The sequence below is a fragment of the Telmatherina bonti genome (genome assembly GCF_933228915.1).
Source record: "Telmatherina bonti genome assembly, chromosome: 24".
NCBI classification, from domain to species: Eukaryota; Metazoa; Chordata; class Actinopteri; order Atheriniformes; family Telmatherinidae; genus Telmatherina; species Telmatherina bonti.
The window spans coordinates 12877088-12902253 of NC_136633.1; the positions used below are offsets into that span (position 1 = coordinate 12877088).

General features: G+C 41.3%; 1 protein-coding gene across 1 annotated transcript; it reads right to left on the reverse strand.

Annotated features, from left to right (window-relative positions):
- Positions 1-3885: 3885 nt before the first annotated feature.
- On the reverse strand, positions 3886-25166 carry mbd5 (methyl-CpG binding domain protein 5; the record flags this gene model as incomplete). The annotated part of the gene is made up of 9 exons (XM_079263997.1): positions 3886-4442; positions 4534-4609; positions 4821-4894; positions 5205-6332; positions 6421-6641; positions 13572-15956; positions 17175-17346; positions 19017-19119; positions 25054-25166. 9 exons carry the CDS (start codon positions 25164-25166, stop codon positions 4380-4382), a joined length of 4335 nt encoding a protein of 1444 aa, XP_079120123.1. The 3' UTR covers positions 3886-4379.

Genomic DNA, 25166 nt, shown 5'->3' on the forward strand with positions numbered 1-25166 from the left:
AGGTTGAGCTTCCAGCTTCATCCAGTGCGCAAAGCGTCCTTTATGCAAACCCACTATGCAGGAGTTTCCTGCTCTGCGCCATGGCCAAAACCCGCAGAGGAGCTCACACCGCGGGCTGCGTTCCTTCTCCTCCTGCTGCTGCTGCTGTACCGCACGTTGGCGTGGTGGTGCGGGGACACTGAGCGCTGCTGCGTGGACTGCAGAGGAAGAGTCATGGGAGGATACGCACTGACAGCCGCATCGTCCTCACCGGTAATGAGGGCGCGCTCCCGCCTGGTGCCGCGGCGCGTGTCTGTGCGCAGCATCAGCGCCGCGACGCACGTGTTTCACCCGCACGGTCACGCCGATCGCTGAACCTTTACTTCATTTTTATTTTTATTTTTTTTTAAAACCTTCCTTAACTACTTCAAAACCACGTTTTCCTTCCATAAAACAACATTTTAATAAATAAAAATATTCTTGATTCTTAATTTTAGTTTTTTTTTTTTTACAAAACAGACATTCCTATAAAACATGGTGAGTATTTGAGCATATATTTGATATTTTTATGCTGTTCTTATCCTAATTCTACATAACCTTATTCCTTTTATAAATTCAACATGAATTAATAATAATAATAACTATATGACCACTATGCTGGACATGTGAAACCAACCTAATGTTACACACACTTGGCTAAAATGATCATTTTACCAGTTCAAAGTAAATTTAAACAAAACTGAAATGAATTTATAAAATCATTTAAATAAACACTTTTTTTAAAAGTGTTTTTAAAATGCAAATCTGCGAATATTTTACATTTTAACTGTGGAAACCATTACAGAGTTTGAGTTTAATCATCACGTGATCACATTGAGGCACAAGAACTGGATTTTTACTAGATATGGTCGTTTCACAACATGTAGAAATAACAGAAAATTGTCACCTTAACCCACGTTTCCTCGTTTTTAATACTTAAAAATAAACCTGGAATGAAAATGTGATTTAAAATTAATGTTTTCAATATTTTTACTGCTTTTTATTTCCATCTAGTCGTATGTTCCTTTTATCATTGAATTCTCCAGTTTCAAGCCATTGCAGGACACATTTCTGCCCACTAGAGGGCAGTGTGCAACAACAAACATGTTCCCACATCTGAGTTTTTCTGGATTATTAATAAACTTTTTATAGTATAAAACTAAACCGTGCAAATAAACCGTAATAGGAGCATCAATAATTTATTACAAAACAACATTATTCAAGTAAGAGTGAACATGTTTTTAATATCTTAAACATCTGTGCAACATTATTCAAAATGTTACATCACTGCATGACCTGTAATGTTTCACAATATTTACAAAGAAATGCTGCTTACATCAAACCATTAAAAAAAAGTCCAAACAATCTCAAAATAATGGACTGACAAACTATCCCTAGCCCACATTAATGCAAAAAATGAAAAATAAGAGCAATCAAGTGCACATCATACTTCACGCAAGTCTATTTTTCTCAAGTATATATTATCAAGAAAATATATACTTAATTACAAGCTGAAGAAACAAAATACTGACAACAAAAGGATGGAAGTCAAAGAAGAGAAAATAAAAGTTCACTTGGAAAAAATTAAATTTACACTCACACCCCAACACACACAATCACAGGCAGAAGGAAGGAAAAAATAGACCGCCTCAAAACAAAAAAATGCTTTGAACTCTTGACCACGAAAAGCATGAAACTGATAGATGAAATCCATAACACATGGGTTCCCGACAAGACCAGGTTCCTGCATGTCATTGCACACAAATAAGAGAAAAAAAAGTGAAAATAACGGGGCAGAAGAGCAGAATGAACTTTACCAAAAGAGCTCATGTGTTCTCGAAACCAAACATCCCATTTAAAAATACCATTTCAAAATTAAATGCTGGAAGTTTGTTGCCACAGTTTACAGCAAAAACAAACTCTTAAAATCTCCCAATTACACAGAAAAAAAGGAATTTAAAAACAGTTTTTTTTTAGCACAAATTTCTCTAAATCTAAAGATTTAGAAAGAAAGAGTTGCTAAAATGAGTTCTGCTGAATGTGTTTGGTGATGGGTTGTAAAGCTTGTCTGCATGTCATAAAAATGGTTATTAGTGTTTTAACATCTTACCTTCTAGAAAAAGGTCAAATTTAGTCATGTATTATTTGGCTTTAAGGTTATAAAGCTGTTTGCACTTGAACATTTACCACAGCTGGAGTCCCAGAGAGAAGATTACAACACTGAGTGAAATCTCTTGCTCTTATGACACTTGCTTGGGATTTTCAGGAGGTTTAAGATGAGGATCAGATGTTTCTTCAAGCATAAAAACCCTAAAGGAACTCTAGCATTTTGTGCAGCAATAAAAGAAAAAAACGTGACAGATTCTTTGAGCACATTAAAGAAAAAAAAAAACAGGCACAAATGATAGAAAAGATGTGTAAAGAACAGGGATGAAACAATCAGAGACGCAGTGTTTCTAAGCAGTTGATCTTTGCCATTGATCAGTTTATTGCACTTGATAATTCGGTAGTGATTTCACTTTGCTGTTGGTTGTTTTGATCTGGATGAGCAGCTGTTTGCGTGCGTTGCACACATGTTGACCCAGAGTTCCCAGTACTGTCGCTGATTTTCAGTTGGTAGTGTTAAAACTACGTTTACGACCCCCCCCAAAATCTGCTTTTACGGAGGCGTAGATGTCCATAAATAGTATGGTTTTTATCCAAGAAATCCATGACACAATCTGTAACACAAGCAATCTGAAAGCCTTGCTGTGAAAAGAAAAAAAATTAAACAAAAAAGTGTTATCTGCAACGCTCATTTCTTAAATAAAACGGGAATATGATATTTGTAATCACTTCTGGATACAAGATCTATTCACCTGTTAAAAACCAAACTGAAAAAACATACATATACACATATAAGGCTTGAGTTATCAACTCATGGTAGTATTATTGCCATCTAGCATATTTGTAAAGCTTAAAATAAATATGGAGTACTGTACATAAATAATTTACATCAACAAGCAAGACAAACAAAAGGCCCCTAAATGCAAGAAATGCTTTAATGGAGTTAGTGTTTTCTTTTCATGATCTAGACTCCGACTCTGAGGTTTGTTACTCTACCTAAAGCTATCGTTGTGAAAAAGATGACGAGTCACAGAGGGAGGAAAAGAGAAAAAAAAAAAAGAAAAAAAAAAAAGTCACTTTAAAAACAAGCATAAGAACAGAATCACAGCAACCAAATTTCAAACATTGACAATACAGCCTGCAATGTGTGGTTCAACAGGGAAAATCCACCTTAAAACACCTTAACCCACCTTAAATCCAAGTTAAAACAGGAGCCGTGTGAGGCGTTACTAATCAGAAGAGGTTCAGACGGTGTGCTGCTGAACGAATGTGTTGGGTCGGAGTCGTCTTCGTCACTAAAAATGAAAACCGAAGGTGGATTTTTCCTTAAAACCGTTGAACACATAACTCCACAACTTCAGCCAGCCGACCAGACTGCTTCTTAAAACCAAGTCGACGGGGTTTTCGTGTCGTGCTGGCGGCTGGTGGAGTGCAGGAAAGATTGAACCGGCGGACACTTTACTGCTGGTAAAGTTCATTCTGTTTGATATCTTTTTATCCCCAAGTACAAATGAACACTTGACTGGCGCGAAGTGACTAATGTAATGGAGAATTCAAATACTCATGCCTGTTCCCATACAAAAAAAACTAAACAGAGGAAAAGAAAAAAATAGCACGACTTAAAGTTCGTCATATAAAAGCTTTAGGCTGTATTCTTATTTATCCTATGCAAGCGGCTGTATGCAGCCGCACTTCTGAATAGAAACCAAGACATTGGTACGCTTCTTCTGCTTTGTTTTTGTACAATAAAAGATAAAATGTGCATTAGGTACGCTTGTACATGACATTGTACAGTATTTACATACAATTCTTAATAGCATGAAATTACAGGATTATCTATATACATATTGAAAATGTATCAGAAATATTTGGACTGTCTATTTTCTTAAATATGTAAGGTAATGCTTGTAGCTTTTTTTTTTTTTTTGTTTATTTTACTATCTTATACTAGAAAAAAATAGTTAATTCAGTGAGCTGTAGACAAATTGAAACAGTTTCTGATGTTTTTGTTTCCTTTTTTGTTGTTTTTTTGTTGGTTTTTTTGTGTCTTTTTTTTCTCTACAGTTAAAACTGTATTGGTGATTGGAATTTCCAGCACCTTCTGTGGTCAGTCGAAGTCAAGTTGATATTATGGAACATCCATGTACCACTGAAAGTCCATGTGAAGCACCTGTTAGAAGCTCAGATCGCATCAAGGCTGAATGGAAGAAGTCTCCAAAGGCTTTGTGGACGTTCTTGGGCCAACACATTCAATGTTATCTTGATATCTTCCTCCTCTTGGGTTTGGGGAGCTTCACTTGACGATCCATTGACGGGATCTGATGATGGGAGGAACAGTTATGATGGCAACTGGACAGAAACTTTTGTTCTTCTTATTTAATTAATAAAGTTAAAAAAAAAACAACTCACCGTGCCCGACATCTTATCGAGCTCGCTCATGGCCTCATGGATAGCAGCTTCCAAGTGATTATTCAGTTTCCCTGGTCTGTTGGGCAATTTTTACATTTTATGTTATTCACATTTTGCCAGGCAGGCAGGACACCATTTTTAACCACAAGGTGTCAACGCTACATTGGACAAACAGCAACAAAGAACATCGAAACAAGTCAATCAAGTAAATGGAAACATCACATGGAAGCATCACATCTGAACATATAATGTACCACTATCATCATGTAGTGTGCAGAGTTTCTTACTTCAGGCCTCTTTTCGCGGCTCGGTCAAGTGCCTCCAAGTCATGAGTTAGTGTTTTTAGCTTCTCTGGCTCCACCTGCAGGGAGATGAGGAAACATCTAAGTGCCTTCAGGCCTCTTTGGTACTCAAAGTATTGCTAAATTTGGACAAATGTGCATCAAATGTTCATCCAAATTCATATTTTTAATTAAATCCGTCAGATACAAGTTACTATATCATCATAGTTTACTGCAAAGTTACCTTTAAATGGAAAATAGTTTAATGTATCCAGTAAGATCAACAGTCAGAGACAAACAGTGTTTGTCACTGCAGTTTTATTCACACTGGAAGTTCAAATTGGCTGCTAAAATGTTGACAGGTGGTCACACACTATACAGGCGCCTCACCTTGGCCTGCTCTCGCAGCTGCATAGCAGCGCTGTGCACTTGTTCGTCCCCAGCCAGCTTGGCAGGCCAGGGTGGGAAGCCCTTCAGCTGGCCCCAGACCAGCTCTCCCATATTGAAGGTCCTGGATCGGTAGTGAAGCAGCTCTGACGAGGGAGAGTCTGGCTGCCGCAGGTCCTCCTCGCTGCTCAGGCTCTTTGTGTCTGAAGGGCTGGGTGCCATACCGTTGAAGTGGCCATTGTAGTGGCCATAGTCTTTGGCTGTTGCCAGAGGTCCCTCAAGGCTAGTGGAGGAACTGGGTGACTGGTCGTCCCCAGTCAGTTCCTGCCGTGGAGGGCCCAGGACGTCTCCGTAACCCCGAGTATTAAAGTGTGGGGTGGTGCCATTGATGTGGGCACAGCGTTCCACCGTCTGCTCCAGACGTTCCTTGTAGTTTGCAGGAGTCCGGCTGCAGTTGTTGAACTGGTAACCATCCTCGAGAAAGGCCTTATCGTGGCCCATGGCCATGCTGTGGTCATTAGACCCCTCAATGGGACAAGGTGGGGCAGGGGCCAGACTAGCGGGTCTCTCCATGCAGGGACTACTTCTTACTTGTGTAGAGCACTCCAGAAACTCCTCGCCTCCCCAGGCGTTGTTGTTGCTGTGAGTGTCGAAGCCTCCCCCATGTTGTGTATCACCATCCCACTGCCCTCTTGGAGTTCCCCGGCCAGGGGAACGAAAGTACTCATTGGCTTCAGAGCCATCTGGAGTGCTCTTCCCTGGATCCATAGTCTTCTGACTGCGTCCCAGCCTCACCTGCCTGGGTCTTGCTTGCTGGGTTAACGCCTCTCCCTCCTGGCGCCCATGCAGGACTGCACTAACTGCTTGCGGGAGGTTGACAGGTTCCCCTATGGAGGCAGTGAAGGCACTCATGGCACTGAGGGCAGGCACCGGACTTGCTTGTGTGGTCCCGCTTACTGTGGTGGTGATGGTAACATGCATGCCCTTGCTGGCAGCGTCTACCACAGCTCTGTAGATGGCATCCACCACCTCTGGGCCTCCACCCCTGTCAGAACTTGGTGTACCTGCTGGAAGTCCCTCGTTTTGAGGCTGTTGCTCCTCCCCAAACTGTGAATGTGGCAACATTCCCTGCTGTGGACACAATATCAAGATAAAAATATGATTAACTTTTTTTTTTCCCCTTGAAGAAACTTTCTGAAATGAAGCTCAATCACTCCACCTGGTAGTTCTGATAGAGGCAGGCCATGGAGCCGGCATTGGCACTGTTGCCATCTGTGTAGGGCATGCTGTCTGAGAAGTGCTGCTGTCCCTGGTAGGCCGAGTGTGAGGACAATCCCTGCTGCATTCCCTGGTGGATCTGCTGCTGGTACACCTGACCTCCACCTGCATTGATGTGTGGCTGCATGGCGCCCAAACTGCAACCCAAAGATGAGGGGTTTCCTGCAAAAACAAATGAGGCATACAATTGTAGAAATATCCCCATGTTTCACCTCATGCAAACAACTGAAGCTGAGAGGAGACAGAAGATTTAAAAAAAAAAAAAAAAGGTCATTCAGGTAGACACCCTGTGGAATTACCATAATTTAATTAATTAATAACATAAATAAATCAATATGGGGAAATCCCAAATTATCAAGAATAAAATAAATTCCCATCTAGGTATCTAATAGGGCTGCTCGATGATGACAAAAATCATAATCTTGATTATTTTGACTGAAATTGAGATATCGATTATTTAACAATTATCCAGTATCTATAAACAACGCTGCGCATCGTGGTGTTCTTGACTCCGTGTTTGGCATTATAACCGTCTAATGGACGGTTCTGAGTTTTTTATTCCGCTTTTACCGCTTATATAGGAACTATTTTATGTTGGCCTCGATGTACGTTTTATGCTAAACAACCGCTGTCAGGCTGCAGTGCGTTTCTCTCGTTCACCTGTTAAAAGACAGCTGATCTGAACCAGCTGATTAACACGTTTCTATGGTAACGCCCCGTGACGGAGGGATATTACAGTGTTAAACTTGCCGAACTATGTATAGGAAAATAATGCAGCCAGTTCTTACCGACAATGGTATAAACTATGTTTAGGTGAACTTCCACAACCTACTGCAGTTATTCTACATTGACCTGCAGCCGGAGCCGAATGAGACTGGCCGCCTGGGAGTGCTTTAGGACGGGAGAGGCTCCCGCTGCTCCTTCCTTACAGTAACTGCAGAACAATATGTGCCTTCAAGTCAGTCGCCAAAACACCAGAAAAGTCTCTAATAACTCCAGTAAAAGTCACTAGATTTGTCGCTTTTAACAAAAAAGTCACCAGATTGAGCGAGAAAGTCGCCAAGTTGGCAACAGTGTCTGAATGAAAGCAAAGCGGCTGTGGGAGGAGTTTACAGCACAGCGCTGCAATGCCAGAGACGCTCGATTAGCAGCTGAAGACTTCAGGAGAGGAAACTGCAAAGAGAAAAATAATCGCACCCTTTTATTTTTATGATCGTTGAAAACCCAGATCGTAGTTGAGATTAAAATCTGATTAATCACCCAGTCCTAGTATCTGCTTGTTGATTATCCTTTTATTTAAAATGACTGGAGCATAACTGGAGCACACAAGATCTATATTTTAATTGCACTTAAATTCAAGATTCAGCAACAGATGGCCAAAATAAACTGACTACCTAAAACTCTTGTAGAAATTTTACAAAAGTATTTCTCAGTTCAGCACTGTTCATACTTTTTCAAACCGTTCACAACAAAAATCAACAAGTAGGAGCCGTTAAGAAAACATTTCTTACAATAAAGGAAAAAAGTTGCACATTAACAATCTGTTGCGCCCTAAACTAACAGATGGACAAGCTGCCAGATGAACAGTACAGCCAGACTTGTTAGCAAAGCATCCAAGGACAGAACAGGAACAAAGTGCATCAAGGCCACAGATGTATCAATGAATGAAGAGACAGCCCAGTAGCAATGTTACGCAGACAAAGCTGAGGCAAACACAAAATCTCAGAGGCCTAACGTTGTGTTTTGTGGGTGTGTGCATGGATGAGCGGCGACTGGAGCAGCTGGTGCGATGCTACGTAGCTGAAGGGCAGCTGTGTGTGTTCTCCATTTTTTTCTCCCTCTCCTCTTTTCTTTCTAGTCCCCCCCCCCCCTTTCCCTCTTCAACGCTAAGAGCCACGACTCGGCCAACCCCCTCCCCCTTCCTCCCCACATCCTCCGCTACTGCTATGATATAGTGACGGCTGTTGCCGGGGGAGGTTGCCATGGGAACCGAGTGATGATTGGTGGTGCTGTCCGCTGCCAGGAAGCTTGTAAGGGGAGTTGGGTGGGTGGGTGGATGAGGGGAGGGGAGGGGGTTACGAGGGTCAGGTGGAGCGATTTTAGACTGCTGGGGGATGGGGGCGGCAGTCAGCTGGGTGGCAGGGGGTCCGGGGGGGGTTTACAATGAACTTTGGAGTATGTGTTGATGGCAAGAGTCTAAGAGAGTGTGTGTGTGTGTGTGTGTGTGTGTGTGTGTGTGTGTGTGTGTGTGTGTGTGTGTGTAAGAAAGAATTGGAGGTTTCAAAGCTCTCTAGCTGTATAGAAACAGATGGTTAAAAGCTAAAGCTAAGATGTACTGACTAGTAAGGGTGTGGAAATCGGAAAATCAAATCTAAAAATCAAATATTGGGATTTTTTGCTTCACAATTTTAAAATAGATTTTTTTTTGTTAAAAAAATCGATTTTTTTTCCCCAAATAAAAATATATTTTTTAAATTTTTTGTCATACTTATTGTTTTTATTGATCTTTTCACTTGTCTTCTTGGGCATTATAGCAGCAGAATGATGATCTGGCTACTGAGTTGTTTTTTTCTGATTCAAATCAAGAAAAATGATGAGCAAAAACAGTTATGTAAAAAATTTTTGTCATTAATTTACAAAAATCACCAATTTCAATGAATTGTGAGAATCGAAATTTAAATCTAATCGGCACTCAAAAAAATTGGAATTGAATTGGGACAAAACCATATTGTCACAGCCCTACTGACTAGTCCACAGACTTCTTGCTGCTCTCAAGATCTTCAACACATAACGCAAAGAATAGGAAACATTTTCCAAACATGACATCTGCTGCTTAGCAACAAAATGTTGTTTCATCTTATGAGCATCTGAATGGATCTGTCTTTTTGCTATCACAGACATCTATGTGGGGTCACCTGCTATAAGACCACTGGTTTCTGAACATCTTTAGCGCTGCAGTACAGCATTGTTTGCATCATCTGCTCTACTAAAGAGGTACACATGTGAGCACAATTCTGTTGACTGTAGAGGGGAGCTAGCGATGACACAAGGGTTATAAACTACAGCTTTTAGAAAATCCATTTTTAGCTATTTTTGAAGGAAAAAGTTACAAAAATGACAAAAATGGGCCTTATTTTAAAAAAAAAAAAAAAGAAAAGAAAAAAAGAGGAGGTTACAATGACGAGATTGGCGGTGCGCCAGGACATTTCTGTTCTCACACGCACCATCTCTGGGCTGCATGTGTGAAAATGGATAATATGACCAGCAAGATATCTTCATGATTGTGAGGATTACAAAGCAGACTGCAAGGCATTTTACCTGATAAGCAGCTAAAGCAATTATCGATGACTTTCAACAGGACACATGGGATTGTCTGACCGTAAGTAGGTCAAAACAGGGGTGTTAATGGTGAATATGTTAATGTATGAGAAGCCACAAACATTCAAAAAGCAGTAAAATGATAGTATTATTGTATATTACCAGGTTTTGCTAACTAATAAAAACAGACATTTGGTTAGCTATAACAATACTGACAAACCACTTATGATTTATTCATATGTATATACATTCACTGGCTACCTTATCATTAATCAACCAATCATATGGCAGCAACAAATGCATTTACTGATAGCCATGGCTTGCTGAATTTCAAATGGAGGTAAGATTGAGGAAAAAGGGGGATTAAAGACTGTGAACATGGCATGGTTGTTGGTCTGAGTATTTCAGAAACTGTTGATCTAATGGGGTTTTCACATACAACCATCTCAAGGGTTTACAAAAAAAAAAAGGTCTTCCAGTGAGCAGCAGTTGTCTGAACCAAAATGTCTTGGCAATGTGAGAGGTCAGGGGAGGATGGACAGACTGGCTGAAAATAGTAGAAAGGTAACAGGAAGTCCAATAAGTACTGATTCCAACCTAGTTATTCAGAATACCATTGCTTAGGACACTTGTGCAATTCAATTCAGCTCTACATTCAGATGGCAAGACTTTGGTGGAATCAACAAGAAAGCAGTCTTGTATCAGAGTGGTGCTGGCATAGTGGCATGGGGGACATTTTCTTGGTGTACCGTGGGCCTCTATGTACCAAGTGAGCATCATTTAGGGTTCATTCACAACAGAATTGTCTGCTAGACTTGGGAATATTATGTATCCCACTCCCCGCATGAGTCGACACTGGATCAACAATTACAGGAGGAGAAGACGAGGAACACAAAAAAGAAAATTGGCTTATCTATTGGCTAATGCAGAACAACTTCTGTTTCCACCACTTAACAGCAAAACATGGGGCTGCATCAGATCCCAGGGTTCATGGGCTCGTATTTTTATCAGAACTTTTACAAAGTTTTAGCACTTGTGACTAGAGCCGTCTCTCTTCCATCATAATGCATGTTTTGTTGTGTTTACCCACAACCTCATGTGGTGAACCTACAATTCACTTTGCTTTGTCGTCCACTTCCTGCATCCATTTGAAATGGGCCGAGATTCTTGTTTGTAGGTGAACCTAGTCCGCTTCAAGATCCAAATCAAAATTGTTTGAACATTCACAATTTCCTTAACAAAGCATACTTTCAGAGCAAGCAGCAGGCTAAGATTCAAATCAAAAAGGCTAGTGTGAGGGTCCCCAGAGGTGCCAATAAAGTAAAAGTCCTGCCATGCTTTTGGAACTACCTGTGCATTTAGACAGGTGTTATTACTAACAGACTCATCTACCTTTCAGGCGAGATGAGCTAATTAAATTCAGGTGGGTTAGTGACTGGTTGGAACAGCTATTGGGCAGGACTTTTACTTTATGGCACCTGATTATACACTTCTGCTACTGACCATTTCCGTCCCTTTATGAGAACAGTGTAGCATCTTCTGATGGATACTTCCAGTAGGATGATCCACCATGTTACAAAGCTCACATCATCTCCAACATGACAATGAGTTCACTGTCCTCCAATGGTTTCTACAATCATCATATCTACATCCAACAGAGAAGCTCTGGGATGTGGTGGAACTGGAGATTCTCATCATGATGTGCAGCAACTGTGTGATGCTTCTTGTCAATATGGAGCAAAATCTCCGAGGAATGTTTCCAAAACGTTAAATCTGTGATACCAAGAATCAAGGCAGTTCTGAAAGCAAAAGAGGGTCCAACCCGGGACTAGCAAGGTGGACCTCATAAAGTGGCTGATGATTTTGGAGTTTATCAGTCAACAGAAACTCAAGGTAGAGCATGGATGCAAAGCAGCCCAAAGCATTTTAACTGGCTTTATTTGCATTTTAAAAGGTAAAGTTAAAGTCATATTTGTCTTCTGAAAAAAAGTGACAAATCTATTTCATCCCACTGAAAACAGATTGAATATATTGATCGACTATTAACTGTACATAAGCTAATTGATAAATTTGTATGAGGTGACCATAAGGACATCAAAATTGCAATATGATTTTCTTTCTTCCCACTGGTGACAAACACCATGTTCTACCTCCAAGCCTCCACATGACCACCTGAATTTCAATGACTTGTTGTGGGAAAAATACAGAATAACAGGGGACTTGTTGATAAGAACAGGTGGCCTGCAGCAGACCTTGCTGATACCTCCATTATAAACCATATGAGGACACACGGATGCTAAATGAATACATAAACAGTGTCCAGTCTTACAGCAGGCTGGGAAAAGGGTAAAAGAAAAACAAGATCTAGGTCTTTTCAGTGGGAGCAGCAATGTTCATGCAGGCACACACAAATACATACAGTCACACACCAAGTCATTCATATACACTCAAATAAACAGAAGCACACACACTATAATGCACAAGTAGCAACAGACATGCACCAACACACACACAGGCCTAAAACCCTCATCAAAGGCTTCACTCTGGTCTCTATTCAGGGTCTATCGTTACTATAGCGACCAGCTTGCTGCGAGAAGCTCTTTAAAGCTCCCTATCTGGGGCTGCCTCCCTTAAAGCGTGATGCAGATCCCATTTCCATCTTCTTACACCATTGACTCATGCTAGAATACAAATAAAACAAAGAGAAACACTGGCTGACTGACAATTAGCCAAGCTTTCAGAGATGAGGGGCCTGGTCGTTAGCTACTGATACTAGGGAAGCACGACTGTCGCAGGTTGGGGCCTATCGCCTAAATCCTTTGGTTTTAGTTCACTCATAACCATAGAAACCACATCCTTATCGCAGCAGTGGCTTATGACAAGGTGGGGGTGAAGACAAGCGCATGTTTACAGCACAGGACATCATCTGGACCCTGCAGCTAGTCAGAACCATGTTTATATCCCAGTTATATCCCATCTTTCCTTTTAGGCAATCATTTTACTTTATTTCATTTGATGAAGAGTTAAAGATTATCATCATAATGTCTCCTATATGACCTTTTCCACCATAACATAAGTCAACATGACTGCAGTCTGTCACCAGATTTATATAAGCCTTTAAACCTGAACGTCCAATATTCTGTTTCTCCAAATTGAAACTAGGGGTGGGACAATCCAATTGAAAAATCACATATCGGGACTTTTTGCTTCACAATTTTAAAATCGATTTTTTTTTTTTTTTTTGTTAAAAATTCGATTTTTTTTTGTTTAAAAAATTTTTTTTCCCAAAAGAATAAGAATCCATTATAAACTTTTTTGTCATTTTTATTGTTTTTATTGATCTTTTTACTTGTCTTGGGTATTATAGCAGCAGAATGATTGTTTGGCTACTGCCTTGTATTTCCTAATTGAAATTAAGAAAAATGACTTGCAAAAAAATTTTTGCACTATTTTTTTTGTTTTAAATCTACAAAAATCAGCAATATGGAAGACTTGTGAGAATTGCAACCTAAATCGAATCGGCACCCAAAAAATTGGAATCGAATCAAATCGGAACAAAAGCATATCGTCACAGCCCTAATTGAAACCAATACATTTTGCCAAATTAATTGCATTAACCACATTTGCGCTTAATTGTTAAAATAATTACACATGTAATGGAAATCAGCACTGTGAAATTCATTATCCTGACAGCTGTGGTCATTAAATAATTTCTGATTCCAGATTTTCTTAACTTCCTCCTCTTTATGATGTATTCTAGCGCAGATGACTCACCTGTATCAGACATGGTCTGGTTACAGCTTCCATCGCCACCTCCATGTGGTACCACCATGTTAGTCCGCCCCATACTATGAAGTTGTGATGGGTGGGGGCCAGGATGTGACAGGGGCGGGGGGTTAGTGTTGGGGCGTACCAGCGGTATACCATTAGGTCCCACTGGCCCACCGCCTGGCCCCATAGGCCCACAGTTACTCATAGTGGAGACCTGCATCGGAGCCATCATATCAGGGAACTGGCCTGGACGAGAGACCAGATGGCTCCCAGAGGTGTCCATATTCTGGCAGTTCTGCATGGCATCTGGTGGACCTCGCAGCCTCTGCTGGACTAGAACATTCTGCTGAGGGCCACCAGTGACCATCCCTGTGCTGTCGTTGTAGTGAAGCTGTGCTGCTCCTTGAGTGCCAGACCCCGGGCCAGGGGTAAGACCTGGACGATGGCCATTTCCAGACATGTTGTGGGAACTCTGGCAACTCATGGACTGGAGAAGCTGAGCCATGGAGGTATTTGGGTGTAGGTTTCCAATTCGGCCCACTTTTCGTAGCTGCTCGGTCGCACTGGGTCCCAGGATGTGTGGTCCCCCCATGCCTGGTTTGTTAAGCATGCTGTAGACCATGTTACCACCGTCGTGGTTGACAGTGCTGCCAGATGACTGCTTCCGTTTGCGTGTGGGATCTCTCTGCTGGGCCATGAGTTTATCTCTAAGAGCTGCCCGACCACTCTGAGCATCAGGAGTGTTGAGCAGCATTGTGGAGTTTGGCGGCAGCATGGGGTTTAAAGTGCTGTGTCCTTCCCTGCTTCGAGGGCCACTCATCGAGCCAGGGTGCCCACCACCCCCTCCATTGCCTCCGCCACCTGCCCCTATGCCTGCCATACCAACACCACTGCCAGTTATGCCAGCAGTGCTGCCAGCAGTGCTGAGTTTGTTTTGATTTGCTAGCTGTGCTTTGGCTGCAGCTGAGAGGAGGTTGCTGGCAGGGAAGGAAGCGGCATTCTGTTGGTTGAGGATCTGGTTTAGGGGCATTCCAAGGAGTCCAGGGTGGCCCTTCTGGGAAGCACTAGGGGTTGCCAGAGAGGACGACGATGAGGCCGAGGAAGTGGGTGAATACATGGGGTTGCTGTGCTGATGGGCGCCAACTGAGTTTCCCATCCCAGGCAGCAGCTGGGAGTCTTTGTACTGGTGGAGTGGGTCAGTTTTGTTGGTGGAGGGGCTTGAGGGCATGGCTGGCCTGGGAGACCCCATAGCTGACCGGGGGGAACGAGGGGGGACCTTCATGGTGCCACATGGGGCTTGGTGCCCGGAGGGCATTGCAAAGTTTCCATGGTCTGAGGAGGTGGAGGATGAACGCGAGCGATGAGGTGACGCCTCAATCCTTCCGTGTGCAGGCCCAGTCATGTGGACAGGGGACGTGACAGGGGAGGGAGACATGGAGGAAGCTGGACCACCCTGCTGAGTCCTTTGCACATGCCCACCATGACCCACAGGCCCAGGCTTCACTGTGGGTAAAGGTAAATTGCTTGGCAAGGGAACAATGGCGGGAGGGGGTATGTTTACATTCATCATTGGTACCTGAGAGTGGATGTTAGGATGGAAGTTTGACGGGTTGGGGGCATTGGCAAGGGGCTGGCTGACTGGTTTGCTGGGGATAGGGTCTAAAATGCCTAAGGGGTCCTTTTCAGAGGTCAATTGCCTTTTCTGAAGAGCACAGGGTGGTGGTATGGATGGAGGGTGTGGTACAGGATGCACAGGGGGCTGCGTTTTATGGTGAAATGCTGCACGGGGTATATCCATACCAGGGGGAAAGTTCCCCCTTGGCATGGTCATGTTCATTACAGGGCTTTTGGCAGTGGCGGTAGGGGAGAGGGGTGTGCTAGTCCTTCCTGTCATTGCACAGGATGGTTGGCCTGCAAGAGAGCCGTGGAGCATTACATTGGGTGGGGAAAGAGGTGTCCTTGTATTCCCATGGATGGCAGCTGAGCCAGGGCTACCAGCTCCTGGAAAACCACAAGGATTGGTCCTTGGAAAGCCCTCAGGGCTACCCAGAGTGTCTGCATTGGGAGACTGAGAGCCATCTCCATATAATTTAGCACTGGAGGGAGGTGGGCTTAACATGCCGCCATACCCAGCCCGATAAGGGGATTTAGGGCCAGGCTCCCCACTGCCTAGCCTCTGTCCCCTGGAGTATCCAGAGTAGAGCTCTGGATGCAGAGCTCCACACACTTCCTGGGGTGGATATAACCTCTGCTGTTGTTGTCCAGCTGCCATCATCATCTTGAACGTGTTCTTGCAGTCAGGGCCAACGGCATTGTGCGGGCCATCGTGAGGTTTAGTCCTTATTGCTCGCTGAGTTGTGGAATGCACACCAACCACTGACGACGTACCTGAAGGCAGACAAAAGAGCTGTGTCAATCAATACAAACACCTTAGAAAAATATTCAGCAGCACATGATAGTAACTCATCTACATGCCACTGTAGCTGTAATCCATAAAATGTCTTCATAGGGAAAGAAACATTTAAATATCCAACAATTGTTAAGCTTCCCGCTCCATAAGATTCTTAAAACAAAGGATAAAAAAAACACCACTGCAAAAAATATGGAATCGCTGCTTGGTAGATAAATATTTTTGGTTTGTTCCTTCTTTTCAGCTCAGGAAGAACAAAAAAAAAAATCTATGAAACAACTGAATTGTTGGGAAAAAATTACACATCATATATAAATTTTTCATATCTAAAGAAAATAGCTATACAAGTCCAAGTTTGTCAATAAGTCTGCATTTAAAGGAAGAATGTTTGTAGAGTGCTTTTAGCTTTTGCTTGTCAGAAAACATGGCTCCAACAACAGAGCCCTTATTAAAAAAAATTGGAAGCATTTCAAATTAAAATAAAGAAAAATTTTAAGAAAATCCTCAAGAGGGTGTCCTGCATTGGACAAGGAGATGATGTCTGAAGTTCGTGAGACAGGGTAGTTGTCTGAACTCCTATATTTCTGACGCTAGTCTCATTCCATTTGTCAAAAGGGAGCTTGGTGACCTCATTTTCAGGACACAGAGCAAAGACTGAAACCTTTGCCTGAGTAATGACAAAACTCAAACCCATTGTCAGCAAACAGTCTGGATCTCAAGCAAAGTTTAATTTTTTGTTGGACATTAAAAATAAGAAAAACTTCATGGCAAGGCGACATCTTTCAAAACTCCTCTCTCAACTGCTTTCCAATAAGGTTGGTGAGGTTGGAGCCTGACTGATAAATATTGTTTTTCAGAAGTGAGTTTTTGTCCCAAAGAACAGAAGCAGTAATAAAAGCACCAGGGGCAGCAACTTCATACAAACTGATTTTCATTAATTCATCCATTTCTTTCCATTTCTATTTAATCTGCATAAAGATGGTACTTTTTTTATGTTCAGCTGTTCAATAACATAATTTGCGTAACATGTTTTGATTAAACTTTTCCAAAATGAAAAAAATAGGAATAATTATTTTTAAACAGTCGTGTTAGGGAACCCCGATTTGATCTACTGGTTGCTCAATGTACAGAGGTTTATACAAGCTACTTTTCCCATTTGACTAGTTTGTAACGACTGCATTTCAGTGTTGTCCTACCTCCTCCTGGACTGGTCAGTGTCAGAGGTGGGTGTGTCTCCATGCTCTTGTGCAGCGTGGCCACAGCTAAAAGCTTCCTCTTGTGAATGCAGAGTTTGGTCACATCTTCATCTGCCTTCACATCTTCAGCTGTCCTCTGCTTGACAGCTGCCCCAGGGTCGAAGTTGAACACCTTAAAAAAAAATTAAGTTCCATAACTTCACACCAACTTCATTCATTTAATTTGGAAAAGAAATATTGTGATTTTATGAAAACACATACACATACCTGCTGACAAGATGCATTAAAAGAAAAATATGAACAATTTATTTAAAAACAAAAAAAACAAAAAACATTATTTCTGGAGTTGCTGCAATCAATTAAAGATGGCCTATAATAACCTGTGATCAAAAAATTGAAAGATAATGGTAAGCATTTTACCACAACATACAACAAATCAGAGGGGCCATCAAGGTGCTGAAGGCTCAGAAAAAGGATGGTTAGGTTGCTTACAGTTCCATGTAACCATCCTTGAATATTATGTGATTTACAGCCAAGTCTACCAACCGAGTATATTATATGCATGTATTGGGGCCATCTTAACAGCAGAGATTACCTGGGTTTACATCTGCATATAATCTACTAACCAACAAACATGATTTTTTCCCCAATGAAATATTACATCAGCAGGGTAAATGTGTGATCCATCAGATATGGAGTGCAGTGACTAATTCAGCATCAAAATGGAAAGAAACAAAATACAGCAGGCACCTCACAGCGACATGATTTGCAGTGTAGTCCTTCAGGGATCGGTGAGATGGTTTGCTAATTTATGTCAAGCATCCTGGGTGTGTGGAGTGAAGCAGTGAATCGTGTGCAGAAGTAGCTTTAAAGATCTTTCTCTGGATATTTTTCATACAACTTTGTCAACAAAACTTGTCACTTAGGGATTCACCTTCATGAAAATAAATTCCCCTTTGCGCACTGCACCATACTTCAAGGCAAGCAAAACTACAAGCTCTGAAGCTGCTTCAAGCCGACGTTGGTGACATTTTAATGCCTGAGTGACAATTTCGAACAAACCAGAAGTGTCGCATTGACAACAACTTGTCAAATACAAGCATATTCCTTCATACTGGCTTCAATTATTTAAAAAAAATGTAATGTGTTCTATCTTATCAGAGCTTTTGTTATTAAGAACCTTTGCCATTTTCTCAGTGACACCCCCCTATTAATGGCTAATTCAACATCCATCCTTTACCCTACCAGTACTGTTACGTCTCTCCAGCCAGTAACAGACAGTCTTATCTCAACTCTGATCTGGTCTCATCTCTTGTGCCATCCCATTTGTCTATTCCCCGCTTCCTCCGATGTTGTTTTCTTGTGTTTCTTTGCTGAATCAGCCATGCTGCACGTTAAAAGCAGCTAGCGTGTTTATAGCCGTTTACTAGTTAGTGTATGACAGGGTGTGTAAACATTGAAGTTGAGCAAAACTCTGCTGCAATGCCAAGTAGAGTCCTGGATGAAAATTTGTACAGTGCAGTTTCACTGGCTCGAGATGCTCCACAGTGCAAAATTTTAAGGTCAGAAGGTTACATAATGCACCTTTATTGTCAAAAGTCCAAGCAGAAAGGAGACACATTGCTTCATACTGTAAAGAGAAATATTCAGCTGAACATAAAAACGATTCTCAAATAATTAAAAACATCCTGCAAGTTCAGCACCATCTATTTCTAACACATTAGATGCTCTAAACTTCTGTTTTAATTTTTGATTAGCACATCTTCTGGAGCTCGTTTTGTTGCAGGTGCAAGATCTTTGCGTGACCACTGTGATGTAAATGGATGAGGACAAAAACATTACCTTGTGGAGGATGAGCGGGCACTCCAGGCCACATTTGCAGGTTCCATCTGTCAGCAGGTAGCTCTTCACCTGCTCCAAGCTGGACAGCACCGAGCCACTGGGACTGCACACAGAACAAAAAACCCAACAATGTGAGGCCAAAGCTTTTCCACAGCTCACTCTGCACAGTCCAAACGTGTTGTTTGATGGATTCAGAATAAAAGTGATAATGTTGTAAACCAGATTTTAAAGGTTAATTCCTCCCACTACAGCGGTTTTATATTCAGAGTTAGAAAGGGGAACCATTAAATGCTAAAATGCTTCAATACGCTTGTTTTTATTGATGCAAGTTAACAGCTGCTTTGATCAGCTTTTTCCAGACATGTTACCTTGGAATTAAATTAAACTTCCACTGCACATGCCATAAATTCACACTACATACTGTAGAAAAATATGCAACCACCACACTTAGACAATGTGCAGTGGGGCTTAATTTTTCTTTTCCAAAATAGAGGTGTGAAAAAATATATAGAATTATGATTCCCAATCAATTATCCACATAAGTTTTCAATTGGACTGGTATCTAAAATGCATTTATTGCACAGGTAGTGACTCTACAGTCTCCTCTGGTCCTTTACATGACACCAACCCTGACCCGAACCCTCATCAATGATGGAGAAAATGTTATTTGTTTCCTTCAGGCAGCATCTTTCTACGTTTCATTTAAGTTCCAGCATCATCTGCTTGTTCAGTGCAGATTGGTGATTCAACAATGAATATCATTTTCATCCAATCAGCCACAGTCCATGACTGCTTCTCTTCAGCACTGTAACCTGCTTTTCTTCTGTTTAGGTGTTAGTGATGGTTTATTTTTGGCTTCCCTCCCCAGTAAATCCCATTTCTTTCAGCCAGTTTATTGCAGTTCTCTTACAAATACTGACTCCTATTTCTGCTCATGTGTTTGGTGTCTATTTTCCATTTCAGGTATGCTGCTCTGAGCGTTTTGTCCTGTTGTTTTCTGGTCTGTGTTTCTGTTTTACAAACATCCCATGTTATTAACGTTTACTCCACATTTAAAATACACATGACTGGAACAACAGACACCTTGAAATCCCCAGATGAATGAATTATATAATCCTTTCCAATGTTACCAATAACAGCATTGCTGTTGGGGACATATTTCCTGTCAATAGACCTTCAACAGGTCTTTAAGGTCGACAAGCACCTATTTTACCAGCAGAGATTATTAGCATACTTATGTGTGTGTACATGTTTCAAATTTCTCACTTATGAATTATAAAATTATTCTATTATTTTCTTCTGTACAACCTTGAAGTTAATGTATTTTTTAGGGCATCTTTGTTTTATATACGTGTTAAAAAAACTGGGGGTTTTTTTGTTCCGACAAAATAAAAGAGGTAAATGAAGATCCTTAAAGAGTTGAAACTCAAAATATTTTTAGCAGTCGTTTTAAAATGTATCATTTTGTAGAACAAATGGAAACTCTATTCCTTAACTTGACTCATGACTGTAAAAGTGGATTTAAACGTGATGTTAGCGCTGGGTGATTGATCGGATTTTAATCTCAATTACGATCTGGGTTTTCAACGATCGTAAAAATAAAAGGGTGCGATTATTTTACTCTTAGCAGTTTCCTCTCCTGCTGTCTTCAGCTGCTAATCGAGCGTCTCTGGCATTGCAGCGCTGTGCTGTAAACTCCTCCCACAGCCGCTTTGCTTTCATTCAGACACTGTTGCCAACTTGGCGACTTTCTCGCTAAATCTGGTGACTTTTTTGTTAAAAGCGACTAGCGACAAATCTAGCAACTTTTACTGGAGTTATTAGAGATGTTTCTGGTGTTTTGGCGACTGACTTGAAGGCACATATTGTTCTGCAGTTACTGTAAGGAAGGAGCAGCGGGAGCCTCTCCCGTCCTAAAGCACTCCCAGGCGGCCAGTCTCAGTCGGCTCCGGCTGCAGGTCAATATAGAATAACTGCAGTAGGTTGTGGAAGTTCACCTAAACATAGTTTATACCATTGTCAGTGAGAACTGGCTGCATTATTTTCCTATACATAGTTCGGCAAGTTTAACACTGTAATATCCCTCCGTTACGGGGCGTTACCATAGCAACGCGTTAACCTGCTGGTTCAGATCAGCTGTCTTTTAACAGGTGAACGAGAGAAACGCGCTGCAGCCTGACAGCGGTTGTTTAGCATGAAACGTCCATCGAGGCCAACATAAAATAGTTCCTATATAAGCGGCAAAAGTGGATTAAACAATTTGGAACTGTGCATTAGACGGTTATAATGCCAAACACGGAGTCAAGAACACCTCGATGCGCAGCGTTGTTTATAGATACTGGATAATTGTGTTAAATAATCAATATCTCAATGTCAGTCAAAATAATCGTGATTATAATTTTTGTCATAATCAAGCAGCCCTATGTAATGTAAAAGTAAACAACAGGACTCAAGAGGTCATGGCATGTTTAAACCCCTTTGTGGAAAAGACAGAAGGGAACAGCAGCATGTACTCCTGGTGGATCCGATTGAACATATTCAGTAGCCCATTAAAAAAAAAACACCCAGTGAGTGAATTATCAGCCATTGTGGCTCAGAAGACATCTATCATGAGGATCCACAGTTGCTTATCCCTGAAGATACTTAGTATGAATGTGAAACAACATCAGCAAATATAAGTGTGCTGTGACAGTATCAGGCCATGGTCACAGAAGAAGACAGGATTCTTTCCAACACCCAAAATAAACCCTGCACCAGCCGACTGCTTTCATTCATTGTGGCTGGTAAATACACATGCCAGAGGACACCAACTTCCAGCCTACACGACAAGGTGATGGTTCAAGAATCCAACTCATTAATCCGAACCAGTGGCACCATCTGATTGGATTCTGTTCATGATTCACTGGTTCCTTTAAGGAATTATTTGGCTTGATTTTACAATTTGTGTAAACATATGAGCTGCAGTCACCTTGTGTCAACAAAGTGCTCACTGCAGCGCTACCAGCAACATCTTATAGCACGGTTATTTGCTGCTACTGAATGTAAACTGCACCGCAGCATCAACACAGCAGTAAAAAAGAAACAAACGTGACTCAAAACAGCAAGCTGCGTCATCATAAAGCCACCGTGTTTCTGTTCATCTCCTGCAGAGCCAATCAATTAGACAGACTCTGGCCATGTGCTGAACTGAACTGTTGGACGCTCTTTGATTTAAACCACCGAAATGAAACCCTGACGTTCGGCTTTGATATGAAACGGTGAACAGCATAGCAGTTTAAACAATCCCTGCATATTCCTACACTGCAACAAAGCAGAGAATAAGAACACAACATTAGGGTAAAAGAAAGGAACAAGAGATCTGCACCTGGAACTGCAGATCAGGACATCGATTTACCGATATTTTTGAGACAGTCTGACTCCATTATTGGGTCTTGCTTATCCCGAAAGACAACAGTTTGATTTATTCCTGCCATGTTGAAGAACATATTAGAAGTCTAAATATGTGACCTTTCAACCAATCACCTGCTTATCACTGTGTACTAATGAGATTACCACCATCTTCTTCCATGCGCCAGTGAATGCAATTAGTCCAGAATAGACATGATTTTTGGCTCAATAAATGTGTGACTGGGAGATTAGTCCACAATGTCCCGAAGTTTAATGTGTGCTTCAAATTTATGTTTTATATTCAACACTGGAGTCTTCTGGATTTGGATTTTAACTGCAAAGACAATGGGACAACTTCCGAATCATTTTATAGAGTAAATGATTAAAATTATTCCACCACAGCAGAATTACAAAAATTACCGTTTCTACCATAGACGTATATGAAAGATGGACGAAGCCTCAAGCGGTTAAAAGTGAAGCCTATGCGGAAGTGGATAAAACTGCAGTTCCCCCTTCATCCACTAGGGGCTGCAAAACAGAGCAAATACCCATAGACTCCCAACTTCACAGCAGAAATAAACATGTTTACAGCAGAAATAAACATGTTTACAGACTGGTTAAAAAGTCCATTTTAGGTTTAATAGGTCAGTTTTACCTTTATGACAACTGTGGGGGGAGTGAATTTTTATCCAACTCGCTCGTTTAAAAGTAATTTAATCTCGAAGTTTGGCATATTTAGGGACGCGTCCTTTTGATTGACAGGTATCCGATCTCCCGCTTCAACTCAGAAGAACGTAGAACAACTGCGGTTTTTAGCCGTGTAACAACGTGACTTAGCTTTGGCCCGCTTACCTCCGTTAGCTGGTTAGCTCCTGTTATATCTGGGTTAGCTCGGTTAGCTTTTAGCTACAGAAAGCTTGAAGTTCGCTAGATGTCAATCATCCACCATGACACTCACAGCCCCCCTCTCAGCTCCACCTCTTTGCCCATATTTGTATTTTCCAGGCGAGGTAACACACATGCTCCTTCCAAGATGGCGATGGTAGGAACCACCTACAGAGCTTCAATTCAGCTCTTCAGAAACCTACGGGTGATGTCACGGAGGCAACATCCATCTTTCTATATACAGTCTATGGTTTGTACAGCTGAATTTTTGTTCACTAGCCTTATCAATGGATCTGAAAATTGAGTGAAATATGTAGCTGATGTCACTTCGAAACAGCAAATGACTAGTTCACTTAACCTGCTTTGACTGTAACTAACATTACAGTTAGCCAGCTAGTGTCACTAAGCTGTAGGGGCAGCTAACTTTTGCTAATTTTCGCCAAAAAAGTAGCCAATGCTGTTGCGCTAAAGTCATAGTTGGAGACGGTAACCTCAGCACCAAATTCTATGGAGGATGTAGGATGTATAAACCTAAGATCAGCATCCTCTACATTTTCCGGTAAAACTGAAAAAGGATGGAGGATACGCCAGTCAAACAACACTTGCTAATTTAGCTTTGATTAAGGTACTATGACAATAGAAGCAGCTGAAAGATGAAGATAACCACAGATATTTCAGTCCAATCAGCCCAAGACCTGGTTCCACAAAGTACTATGGAGAAATATGATCAAAACACCTGATTCTATGAATTCTGAGCATTAAACCATCTAATTAGCATTGAAAGGGACATAAACAACACACTGGTTTCAAAGAGCGTGTGCTGCAGTCTGAAATACAAGTTCAGGTTTTTCTTTTCAAAAAGACATCTTTACAAAGTATAATGAGTCACATGACGGCTTTCATACTGATGGCAACAACTTACAGGCAAAAACATAAGAGGCTAAATTTTACTTGATTTCAACACAGCTGGCAGCTTCGTCATTCATGCTGTGTGTGGCCGACTTCCACAGTTCGGACAAAAAACAAAAATAAATTAGCTTTATTATCTCTGACCCTCATGTTTATAAAACTGTGGTTCAACACAGCCAGCAAGATAGAGTGTAATACAATGCTGCTGTCCTCCAGGAGGTAGGGGTAGGGGAGCTACTAGACATAACTTTAGTTCTGTTTGCTGTAGCCCTCACTGCACATTGTAAACATGAAACCGCTTGCAATGGGAAAAGGTTTTCTCTGCTCCTGTTTCTTGCTTGAAATGCAAAAATCTGAACCATTACTACAGATATAACAAATTATACCTTAATTCATGCGCTTTCAGTTCAGTTACATTCAGTGGGCTGAGAAGTTTTTTAACAGAAAAAAACAACATTTACAGCTTGGTTGGAAAATCACTATAGCTTTAATTAAAGCTTTTTAATATGTGTTTCAATTATTTTTTACAATTAATAATTAGATTAAGAGGAATTTGAGCTGGAAACAGTTGATCAGCACTATTTTATATGGTGATGAATAAATGAAAATAAAGCCACTAATCCCAAAATGACTAAATGTTTTTCAATCTGTGAAGAAAAAGTGCCAGTTATTAAGTCAGATAATGAAAAATGAAGCTAATTTTAATGTTAAAAAGCATACTTTTGGAAGGGAATTATATATTGAGCCAAGTTATGGTTACTTTTGGAAAAAAGTTACTTATTGCTTACATAAGGTTATATGGTGTTTTGCAGACATGTTTAGGCTCCAACCTCTTGAGTCAATGAGGTCTTCTTACCTTACATACACGACGACACCACTGTGCTCCGCCTTGCGCTGCCAGCCAATGGGGACCTGGACAGGGTTAGCCTGCCTCTCATCTCCCGCCTCACAGTCCTTTCCGCCATTCAT